At 35.0% G+C, this 12,543-nt stretch overlaps 1 protein-coding gene across 1 annotated transcript; it reads right to left on the reverse strand.

Moving 5' to 3' along the window:
• Positions 1 to 172: 172 nt before the first annotated feature.
• LOC143057537 (uncharacterized) lies at positions 173 to 10,497 on the reverse strand. The gene is made up of 5 exons (XM_076230848.1): positions 10,017 to 10,497; positions 4,636 to 4,678; positions 4,038 to 4,378; positions 2,943 to 3,167; positions 173 to 219 (listed from the first exon to the last, which is right to left on the reverse strand). The coding sequence occupies exons 1-5, from the start codon at positions 10,495 to 10,497 to the stop codon at positions 173 to 175; spliced, it is 1,137 nt and encodes a 378-aa protein (XP_076086963.1).
• Positions 10,498 to 12,543: the final 2,046 nt, after the last annotated feature.

The raw sequence follows: 12,543 nt of genomic DNA on the forward strand, positions 1-12,543 counted from the left end.
TGAATGTGTTAAGTTGGAACCCACACATAAAATTAAAAAAAATCGGAATTCCACATAAATGTTCAAGATTTCTTTAAAAAAGATACAAGCATCCTCCATTTTTTCTTATTTCAAGTAGCTCACCCCACAAACAATTATAATTTGGACAGCACTTATCATCAATTCGTAAAACTTACTCAAATATATAAGCATCTAATAAATCTTTGGTATCTTTCTGTCCTGTAAAATAACATAAACATTATACATAAAATGTTTCTTACTGTTTTTCTTCTATTATTTGATTCATCAGAAAGTTATAAATATAACTATAGAAATCAAAGCGCTGTAAGCGCTGAAGGCAGTTAACCAAAAACCAGGCAAACGTAATTATGTGCAGTGGCGGATCCAGAAATTTTCATAAGTGGGGACCCACTGCCTGCCTAACGGGGGACCTGCTCCAGTCATGCTTTAGTGATTCCCTATGTAATCAACCAATTTTTTTCTCAAAAAAGGAAAGGGGGGGGGGGGGCACTGAAAAACCCTCTAAATCTGCCTCTGGTGTGGCATTAAACATTCATATATTGCACATTTATGTTTATCTAATGAATTAAATATTAAGGCAAATAATTTATATGTTATCAAGGTTTCAATAGCAATGAATATATAAATGTATATTTTTTATGGTGAGTCTGCAGTGGTACAAGTTCGCAATGATTGTAGTTGTTCTAGTTGGTAGTTAACGTTGGTTTTAGTTGACTGTTAGTAGTACGTGTTGACTTAGTACGAACATGTAATAGTATGAATGGACTGGTTTCCCTGTAAAGAAAACTGAGTATGTGTTCTATAGTACAATAGTTATGCGACACAAATCAGACAAATGTTCACTACTACAAGGATCAAAGGTGAGGTCTGCCTGACCTGCCCATAGTAAATGTAAATGATTTGTTATATTGTCCCATACATGAATATATATGGTTTAGGGGTGGGGATCTCGAGGGTTTTCAAGTTCTCAAACAGGAAGGGGCAGGGTGACCCCAGGGACTTCCCCTATATTTCATTTGATTTGTTATATTGTTCCATACATGAATATATATGGTTTAGGGGTGGGGATCTCGAGGGTTTTCAAGTTCTCAAACAGGAAGGGATAGGATGACCCCAGGGACTTCCCCTATTTTTCATTTGATTTGTTATATTGTCCCATACATGAATATATATGGTTTAGGGGTGAGGATCTCATCTGTTTCCAAGTTCCCAAACAGGAGGGGGTAGGGGGAATCCCCCTATATTTCATTTAATAAGTTATATTGACCCATACATAAATATATATTGTTTAGGGGTGGGGATCTTGACCGTTTCGTAATACCCAAACAGGAGGGGGTGGGTCACCCCATGGACTCCCCTTATATTTCATTTGATTAGTTATATATATAGTCCCATACATGAATGTATATATGGTTGAGAGGTCATCCGTTTCAAAGTTATCAAACATGAGGGGGTAGAGTGGCCCAAAGGACGCCACCTATATATCATATGATTTGCCTACATTCAGGTAGTTATTTGTGAAAATAAAGTAAGAATCTTCCAGCTACTTTAACTGATCCTTCAAAATTGAGAGAAAAAAAATACCCCTTCAAAATTGCAGTAATATGTTTACACTTTAAAAGCATCTTACATGTATTATCAACATTTATCACTGATAAAGAAAATTTAAACTGTGACCAGGAACATATATATTGATAGATATACTGTTCCCAGCTGTCACATTGTATTGGATTTATATGACATTAAAATTTGTCAAAAGTAATTTTGAGTTTCTGTTTAAAATTTTTCTGCCTTTTCTTTCTTTTACATATATCTTTTGGTTTTCAATTCTAGTGTTTATATTCATTTACCATGCATAGATGTATTTTGTCACCTGCCTGGATTTGCCAAAAACCCGGAATTACCCTTATCCGCTTCCGGAATCGGATCCGAAATTGTAATTGTTTTTTCACAGCAGCCATTGTCATTGTGTTCCAATGTTGTTTTTGTCAGTCAGATACGATTTTACTCGTATTAACACATTTTTTGTCGGCGATTTTCTGTATATAGCTAGCGATTGAACAAAATTGACATCGCTGTCATGAATAATAATGATTAAAATAAGTTTTGAGATCGTTGATTTGGGGACTTTGGCGAAAAGGTTTGCAAAGCTATTTTTTATTTTCTTTCAAGTGGAACTGAGACTACTATAACTGTGATATAGTTGTCTCAGAGGGGAAGGCCGGCGGGCGTGGCTAGTAACCCATTCGAAAGTGGAAGGTCGCGGACCTCGGACCACCGCTAATTTGAACCCCTGTCTCCAAATTGAAGATACGAATTTCGTCTTCTAATTTGAAATTACCGCCAACAGCATGAACAGTTGAACTTATTATATAATAGACTACTGACGTAGTTGTACTACGTATTGACGACAAACAATATTCCTACGACTTTTGCCATTTGGGAAATCTTAACTACTTGTCTTAAAAGATTTTCGGCGATTAAATATTTCGTACAATTGTTTTTTGACATCTTAACCAAAACCACAGGCGATAATAAACTACATAAAAATTCCTAATGAGCACTACTTCCTATGTGCAACTTCAAAACTTTTGGGAAAATCGACGACCATTTAACGTTTTTATGGTAATATTTTTTATATTCTAGAATAAAAAGTATTAAAAAAGTGTTCAATTAGTTATATATAACATAGTAGCCAGCTAGATAATAACAATGGCAAGTATTTCAGCATTTTTTGGGTAGACCACAAATCTAGGGTGCTCGCATAATGCAGATTAACTGCATAAAAAATGTCATTGAAAATTAAAAAATAAATAAATCAAAACTAATCAAACGTATTGTTTTCATTCTAAGTTGAACAAGTAGATAATAACTCAAGACTTCTTAAATTTAAACTTGACATATGTAATGATCAAACTTACCCCAGGCGTAGGTCAGGAAATCCAAATCAATGACCAGCTTTTCTATTCCAATCTTGAATGACCTTTCACACATATTGAGGTCAAAGTAAGCATGCAATGACGTCCTCAGTAGTGGTATATATAAACAGAAGTCGATGTAAGTACAGCCTGAAGCGACGTATCCCTTTGGTGTGGCTATAGACGATGGAGTCAGTGCTGTTAAGTTACCTAGTCCTCCAGGACATTCTAAAAAAAAAGAACAAAGCCTTGATATCAAATAACATAGTTCAGGCCTCACGGTCATAAAACTTTCGAGCACGATTTTTGTACTCAGACTCGAAAATCAACCAATCAAATTGCTGGATTTCATGTTTCGAGCATGATTTTTGTGCTCCGAGCACTGAGCAAAGTTTTATGCCTTCAAAACATTTTTTTGTCAGGTTAGTATTAATATTTTCAAATTTTGTCACAAATATTTGCTGTAGGCCTTCATTCTCCTTACATTGAGAAGAGGAGAAAAGACCAAAATAATAAAATTCTGTCGTTTTGAAATCTTCCCATCTATATTTAGATATAAGCAATGGCCTAAGCAAATAAGACCTTTTACCACATGTTGTCTACCTCTCATAAAAAGATGTTGATGTGAATTTAAAATTTTGAACATGGCTATTGGTCATATCTAATTTACTTAAATACTTAATGTATAGATGTCCTTATGAGTAAAAAAAAAAATCATAAAACTACCGTTTTTGGCTGTGTATAGTCCTCATTTGTGTATAATCTGCACCCCCATTTACTCCCCCCCCCCCCAAATCTTGTATGATATTATTCATTTATCAATTAAATTTACATAATATGGAAATGATTGAAGAAAACTACTATTTTGCTATTTGAAGACAAAGCAATGGTTCTTTTCACACCTGCTCCTTTGAAGGCTTGTCTGGTACAATATACTAGTCAAGTATCTATTACTAAATTACATGGCCAGTTTATTTAGTACTTATGACTTTGAATGTCCCTCTGGTATCTTTCACCTTTCTTTTACAACTACAGTACTTTTTAATTACAACCACCTTTTGAACATATCAAAACATAACAAATAGTAAATATAGTTACCATCTCTCCAACCGACAGAATCTGTTGGCTGTGATTGGTACATTGGACTGTTAATGTCACACTGTGGATCTTGTAGGTATTCAGCTATACCAAGTTTTTCTAAAATCTGCTTAACTACAATGTCTGTCAATTGGCTCTGGAGAGAAAGTCCTTGCTCAGCCAAGAAATCAGAGGCTGAGAAATTGTTAAAACTGATGCTCCAGTCACAAGCAATTTTCGGAAGATACAGGTCTTTAACAATTTCTAGGGTTATGTCACACGCTTTCCCTTCTTCTAAACAGACACTGGCATTCATACTAACTATGAACTTCTTTTCTGCCTGTAGATCAATCACCATAAAACTACAAGAGAATTATCAAAAATAATACTGCAAATAGAATTGCAAAAAACAAACAAGTGTTGACTTGTCAACAAAAAGAACCATAAAACTACATTTATAAACAAAATAATATCATATAGTTACCAGATAAAATGAACAAGGTTACATGAATAAAATTATCTAAAAGAATTTCTCATTCATCGTATTATTAAAATAAAATATATAGTGGTTTAAATTAGAATAGCCATTTCAAATACTATAAAAATCTATAACACTCACTCTAAAAACATGATGTTGCCCAACTTAAGGTTTTTCACCATACCTGAAAAAAGAAAATGTGATAAATTATACAGATAAACTATCGTATGCGAGGTCTCAAGTTCATATTATTGGTTACTCAACCACAACTGCACTTTCCCAATGCATGTTGTGGCAAATTTTCTTATTTTTTAATCGTTAAAATCTGGAAATTCTTCTTTTCTGGTTTTTGTACCTTTCGAATTGTACAAATTAATTTGTGATGGTGGACATTTTGAACATTTTGTGAATGGATTAAACACTTATAATTTGATACAATGTTAATAAGCAGAATATGGAAAATTGTACAACCAAGATGGCACCTTATTTGGTGTCATGTCAGGCAATGTCAGGTGATTTCTAACAGAAAAATTATTATTTCAAAGGCGGAAATCATGCAAAAAAAATTTACACATATTTTTGGATATTTTGTGTTCATTGATGCTGGGCCCTAATAAGGCAAAACACTTACCACTGTCAAATGAAAAGAAGGCTTCATCCACTCCAAAATGATCTATTCCAGCCTTGATTCTGTACTGACATCCATCTAACAGTATGTAGAAGTGAAAGGACTTCTTTATAAACTAATAAGGCAAAACACTTACCACTGTCAAATGAAAAGAAGGCTTCATCCACTCCAAAATGATCTATTCCAGCCTTGATTCTGTACTGACATCCATCTAACAGTATGTAGAAGTGAAAGGACTTCTTTATAAACTAATAAGGCAAAACACTTACCACTGTCAAATGAAAAGAAGGCTTCATCCACTCCAAAATGATCTATTCCAGCCTTGATTCTGTACTGACATCCATCCAACAGTATGTAGAAGTGGAAGAACTTCTTTATAAACTAATAAGGCAAAACACTTACCACTATCAAATGAAAAGAAAGCTTCATCAACCCCAAAATGATCTATTCCAGCCTTGATACTGTACTGACATCCATCTAACAGTATGTAGAAGTGAAAGGACTTCTTTATAAACTAATCAGGCTAAAACACTTACCACTATCAAATGAAAAGAAGGCTTCATCCACCCCAAAATGATCTATTCCAGCCTTGATTCTGTACTGACATCCATCTAACAGTATGTAGAAATGGAAGGACTTCTTTATAAACTAATAAGGCAAAACACTTACCACTGTCAAATGAAAAGAAGGCTTCATCCACTCCAAAATGATCTATTCCAGCCTTGATTCTGTACTGACATCCATCTAACAGTATGTAGAAATGGAAGGACTTCTTTATAAACTAATAAGGCAAAACACTTACCACTGTCAAATGAAAAGAAGGCTTCATCCACTCCAAAATGATCTATTCCAGCCTTGATTCGGTACTGACATCCATCTAACAGTATGTAGAAGTGGAAGGACTTCTTTATAAACTAGGGTACAACCGGGGATGTTCGGACACCTTTATAGAAACAGGCTCCGAAAGTGGTTTTCCGTTGTCAGAATGTGTAAATTTTTTTGTCACATTTTTGTGGGCATATTATAGTTATGATTTATTCCTCTTTTGTTATAATATCACTTATCAACAGTTAAAAAAATGCATATCCACGAGTAAAACCACCTGTGGGGAACTTCAGACAGTTTCGGGTATGTTCGGACATTGTTTCGGGTAAGTTCGGACGATAATGACATGGCTATGTCAGCCCGTTGGTTTATAGAATGTTAGGAATTTTAACGATCTTATTATGCTTATATAGTTTTGGAACAATGTGTCAATAGTGTATATCAGTTATCCAGGCAACTAAAATATTATATTGAATATACTAAGCTGCTGCTCTTTGACATCTGACGTGAAATATCATTGGTATTGTTGATGCATTTCGTAATTTTTTACTGAATAATTCCTGTTGTTGGTAGGCACTGGCTACGGTTACATTGAAATGAAACAATTATTAAAATAAAAATATTGTTAGAGTGGGGTGCCCATTTTCGCCATATCTTTCCATGTTTTCTACAGTTTATGTTCAGGTCTATATGTTTTTGAAGTATACTGATATTTCTATATGAAGATAACTTCAAATGCAAAACATTCCCAAGCTTGAAAACATGTCTGTTTGAAAATAATCATCTGTAAAGTTAGATTAAAGGGTGTTTGAAATTTCATGATATGTTGTCAATGGGGGACACATATTCGCCGTTTTTACACATCTATTTAAAACCAAATAACTGCAGCTTTATATAATGTTTATCAAATAAACTTCATTATAGATGAATAGCAGAGATTTCAAAGGTGTAAAAAAAACAGAAATTTAGGCCAATCAGTCAAAAAATTACTATGAAAAAATCTTTGAAAATCCTGTTTTTCATTCAGGAAATTGACCAAAAATCGTTGTCCGTTTTTCGGTCCTTTGCAGTAAGTGCCGTCATTTTGTTTAAGTTTAAAAAATTATCATATTTGTTATAAAATTATAATTTATCGGCATATTTCTTTCATTTCATCCAGCCTTTGAAGTTTTTACAGCTCAAAATCATAAAACGGCGAAATTGTGTCCCCGGCGAATATGAGCCCCCCACTCTACATCGAGGACTAATTGCCGGAATGCAGGCATGGTATGGAACTGATTAATTACGGAATAAACAATAAGATTGAGGGGGGAGGATCTTATTCGGGACTCTGGGATCGGGTGTTTTTAAGCTCGGGGATTTCGGGATTGACCATTTCAGGATATCTGTTTTAAATTTATTTAAAGTTGGGATTCCGGGATCAAGACCCCTCCTACCCTCCCTCAATATTTGGGTCAACGATTGGTTGTCTACTCTCAAACAGTGATATATTTAATATATATATATAAATATTTCAGATTTTAAAGTAATTAATGTAATACTGCAGCTTACATATTGACATTAAGCACACTTTTATCGTCAAGAATGTCCAATGTAAACAGTGTACAGTGATATTGGTGGAAGATATTTTTATTTATGTTGTGAACTCCATTACTCAGAAGAGGTGTGTCTACATTGGCAGAATATATACATGTATTACAGATTACAGTTTATACTGTGTGTTGTTGTTACAGGAAAGACTTCAATGTACGATTGGACTATTATATATATGTATATAAATAAAACCTTTAATGTAACATCTACTATGTTGAATACATTTTTTTAAACTTTGTATTTTCAATGACAGTTCCTACAAATCCAGTAAGCAGTTTTGGAGCATATTTCTGTCCTGTGCATTTTTTGTGAACCCACTCCAAGCAGCCAATCTTAAACCATGTGATTGACTGATTTTTGTTGCTTTACGTCCAGTGGCAAATAAACCATTTGTATAACTGTATAAACATTTTGTCTTGGTATTGTTTAAGTTTCGATTCAAACGCATCTCAGATTTTATATTTTCCACTAAAAACAAATTGTGTAATATGGAAAATCTTCCTTTGGTCCATTGTTCAAAGTATAATGACAGTAATAACTGTATGTATGCAATTATATACTGGTACTTAGAAGCGAATATTTTTCTCAGTTCTTGACAACAAACAATTGAACTCAGTGGCGAATCCAGAATGTTTGCCTAAGAGGGGGACCACTCCCATCACGCTTCAGTGATTCCCAATATAAACAACCAATATTTTACAAAAAATGGGGGCCCTGGCTACCTGGGCCCCCCTAAATCCGCCTCTGGATCTATATTTGTTTTCGCTTTGGCACTACTAAACTGTAGCAGTTACGGTGACCTATAGTTGTTAATGTCTGTGTCATTTTGGTCTTTTGTGGATAGTTGTCTCATTGGCAATCATACCAAATCTTCTTTTTTATATATGTAGTAGCTGTACCTTTCAGAATATCAAAACAATTAATACTATCATCATATTTCATTAATACAAATATTATGATCTAATACATATTCGTTTAGAAACAAAACTATAGGAGGTTCAAGTTTAATAAATATACATGTAGCGTGTCTATTTTAGTATGTATTCATCTCCAATATTGTTTGTCGTCATGCATATATATTTATATTATTTATATATATATATGACACTAATACCATTACCATGATTACGATCTGGTTAAAATGATTGATGTGCAAATAAATTTGGAAAAGTCATTCGTTCAGGTATGTAACTGTTAAATTATTTCTTTTTCTCCTTCTTAACCTTTAAGTTGTTACACTTCTCATCCTTCTTTGCTTTCAATTTCTTACACTTATCGTCCTTTTCCTGCTTAGCCTTGCGTTTTTCATTTAGTATTTGTGGACTCGTTAACAGTCTATGGGAAGTTAACCTTCTGCTGTTTTTCTTAGGTGGTTTTGGAATTATAGGCGGCAATTTGAAAATATTCTCTAACTCTGAATTCCATTGAGAAGACCATCCAGTGATATCTTGATGAAGTGATGATTCCACGGTTTCTCCTGCAGTGATTTCCATGTTACCATCATTAAGTGCTGCCAAAATATTTGCAGCATCTAAATCCGATAAGCTTTGTGAGATCATTGGATCATTTGATGTGTTCAAAATAGAATTATTAGGGCTTTCGAAATCAACTGTGTATTCACCATCTTGGCCTTGATTTTCTGCCACTGTATGCACGGAGCTTGGGACCGCTGACCTGTGAATTTCAACAACAACTTCTAAGTTTTGCTGAACATTTTCTGGTTGAGCAATGGGCGTCACATCTGTGGGCAGTGATACAACTGGAATAGGGTTGTTTGGAACACTTTGTATGTTGGCCAAAACCCATTGAAGAGGGTGTTCATCAGTTTTGAATTGGCCATTATTGTTCCGGTCAAATGCATCGGAAGGGCTGAAAGCTTCTTTAGGAATTGCTAAAGGATTCCAGTGATATATTCCTGTAGATTCAAACCCTGATACTATGTTTACCCTTGTGAAGGCCTTCTCATATGCCTGTCGTATCAATTTCGGGGCTGATTCCTTGTTGACTATGTTGTTGGGGTCAGATGACATGTATTCGGTACATAAGTATCCATATTCCTTCATTAAAGGTCCAAACATTGTTCTGTCAAGAGGACACAAGAAGTGTGTTGTATGTGGTGGAAACGCAAGTACCTCTATCCTGTTTGCAAGGGCTGCTTCCAGAAGTCCCAATGTCTCATGTGAATGATGAGAATCTAAAACTAGAACCTGTGGTCGCTGGGGACCACAGTGTTTTAGAAACACGTTTTTGAACCAATCCTCACCGAGCTCATCGTCCATCCATGCTTTTGCCTGGAAACGCCACTCTGCGTTTTCTGGTCCTTCATGCATGTTGTATGCTCTCAGAGAACGCGATGTTTTACCTTTTGCCACAATGAATGTTGGCATTTTTTCCCCGGCGGCATTGACACAGGGAAGGAGTGTTATATTTTCCCGTGTATTCCCTACACGACCGGGAACTGACTTAGCACCCCTACGCGCTAATACTCCAGCAGGCTGATGTTCTAGATTGATCCCAGTTTCATCCATATTCCATATTGATGTAGGGGAAAGTTCTTCTGTTACTGTTTGCAGTTCCTTGAAGTATTTGCCAACAACAGTTGCATTCAGCATTCTTGATCTTACTGTTGAAAGTTTTTCTGGCTTTCGGATTACAACTTCAGGATGTCTGTTTTTAAATCCTTTCCACCAATCTTTTCCAGGAATACCATTCTTAAACGGAGTTTTTAGATCCATTTGTCTGACAAGTGTCCCGACGCGTGCCAACATCTGTCTCTTTGTTATTCCAAAGCCTTTTTCTGATAATGTCAGGACTACCTCCACCATTCTGTTTTCAATTTCAATTGGTATGGTTGGTTTTCTACCAAATTCTAGTGCTATTGGTTTTTTACCTGTTGTTCTGTCGTTTAAACTTGACTTGGGGACACCATAGCGTATTGCTGCCTTTCTAATTGACATTCCACTTTTAACTGCATCAACTGCATTTTTTAGTGCCTCGACATCATATTGTCCGTAAATCCCTTTTCCCTTATGGGGCATTCTGATATCTTAAAATTGTCAAGGTTAACTCATTGATAGATTAATTGATCGGTTAAAACGTATTCATGTAGACTACATTGTTTGCAAGTTTCACAATGAATGATAAGATCTTGGCCGAGTAGATATACTTTAGGGTGATAGAAAAACCATTCATTTTCTAGCATTGCTATAAGTTCTTTTCTAGTGAAAAATATTTTCATCTTGTTCACTGCAGAAAATGTGCCAATACTACGTAAATTCTGTAGCTTCAGGAAGGACATGGTAACTTAATGTTCTGTGTTTTTGGTAAAGGAAAATATTGCAGGTTAAATGTTGAATTCCAGGGGACACTATTTCCAACAATAATATGTCAAATTATGTGTAGTTTTTTACTGAAAATGTTTTTTTCAGGAGTTTTTAGTTTATTATGTGTAAATTGTTTCTTACTGAAAATATAATGGAGTGTTAAGTCCACAGAATTATTAGAACTAATTAAAAATTGTAAAAAATATGAAAGAGGGTGATCATTATGCCTCAATTTCACCTAGAAATATTTTAAGAACTTTCAATTGTCATTGGATTCATTTCTGTACGAAAAAAGTGTGTCCGAATATCCCCTCTTTAATAGAAAATAGGGTTGGGGATGTTCGGACACATTTAAAAGGACAAAAGCACTGTGAAAAAGCTGTTAAAACCCGATGGAACAGGAAGAAACGGCAGAAGAAGAACATTAAAACCATAGAAAACTATTTTTGCAAAGGATACAGATAAAAAAGCTGTGTAAAAAATCTCCTAAAGTAATTCACTGATCTAACGTTTTGCAGTTCCGGTTTTAATGTTTACAGTTAAATTTTGCCGCCGAAAAACTTTTTTCAAATATGAGCCAATGAAAAATCTTATTACAGAAGGGTATTCCCCGAGAGTTTGGAGTCAAGATAAGCCCATTTTAATTGGCTGTTCTTCAGATATGATGTCATGGGCTGCAAAATATGCCGAATCAGAACGGAGAACTGAAACAAAACTGTCCGAACTTCCCCCTCTGTCCGAACATCCCCGGTTGTACCCTAATAAGGCAAAACACTTACCACTGTCAAATGAAAAGAAGGCTTCATCCACTCCAAAATGATCTATTCCAGCCTTGATTCTGTACTGACATCCATCTAACAGTATATAGAAGTGGAAGGACTTCTTTATAAACTAATAAGGCAAAACACTTACCACTGTCAAATGAAAAGAAGGCTTCATCCACTCCAAAATGATCTATTCCAGCCTTGATTCGGTACTGACATCCATCTAACAGTATATAGAAGTGGAAGGACTTCTTTATAAACTAATAAGGCAAAACACTTACCACTGTCAAATGAAAAGAAAGCTTCATCCACTCCAAAATGATCTATTCCAGCCTTGATTCGGTACTGACATCCATCTAACAGTATATAGAAGTGGAAGGACTTCTTTATAAACTAATAAGGCAAAACACTTACCACTGTCAAATGAAAAGAAAGCTTCATCCACTCCAAAATGATCTATTCCAGCCTTGATTCGGTACTGACATCCATCTAACAGTATATAGAAGTGGAAGGACTTCTTAATAAACTAATAAGGCTAAACACTTACCACTGTCAAATGAAAAGAAGGCTTCATCCACTCCAAAATGATCTATCCCAGCCTTGATTCTGTACTGACATCCATCTAACAGTATATAGAAGTGGAAGGACTTCTTTATAAACTCAATTTCGACGCAACATTCTACACCGGTGCAATAATCTGGTATGTGGCATGTAACAGGGATGTTGTTAGGTATCTTTGGTAGTGTTATGTCTAAGGGACATTCTGGAAAAAAGGCAAAATTGTAATAGACAAATATCTACATAAAAATTATAATTTGTTGTATACACATCAAATTTTTCCACATATCTAAGATATTCGGAAAAGGACATCCCTCACCACTTTTGGACAATTTACTGCCTGTATATAATTCAGGTT

Source organism: Mytilus galloprovincialis, chromosome 13 (assembly GCF_965363235.1).
Source record: "Mytilus galloprovincialis chromosome 13, xbMytGall1.hap1.1, whole genome shotgun sequence".
NCBI lineage: Eukaryota > Metazoa > Mollusca > Bivalvia > Mytilida > Mytilidae > Mytilus > Mytilus galloprovincialis.

Bases quoted from the DNA above. Each gene is read 5' to 3' on its own strand.
- LOC143057537 (XM_076230848.1), bottom strand. From the start codon at position 10,497: ATGTCAATTAGAAAGGCAGCAATACGCTATGGTGTCCCCAAGTCAAGT. The intron at 3,168-4,037 runs GTAACTATATTT...CTTTTTTTTTAG, and splicing joins TTCTGTCGGTTGGAGAGATG to AATGTCCTGGAGGACTAGGT. The intron at 220-2,942 runs GTAAGTTTGATC...GTTATTTTACAG, and splicing joins TTTCCTGACCTACGCCTGGG to GACAGAAAGATACCAAAGAT.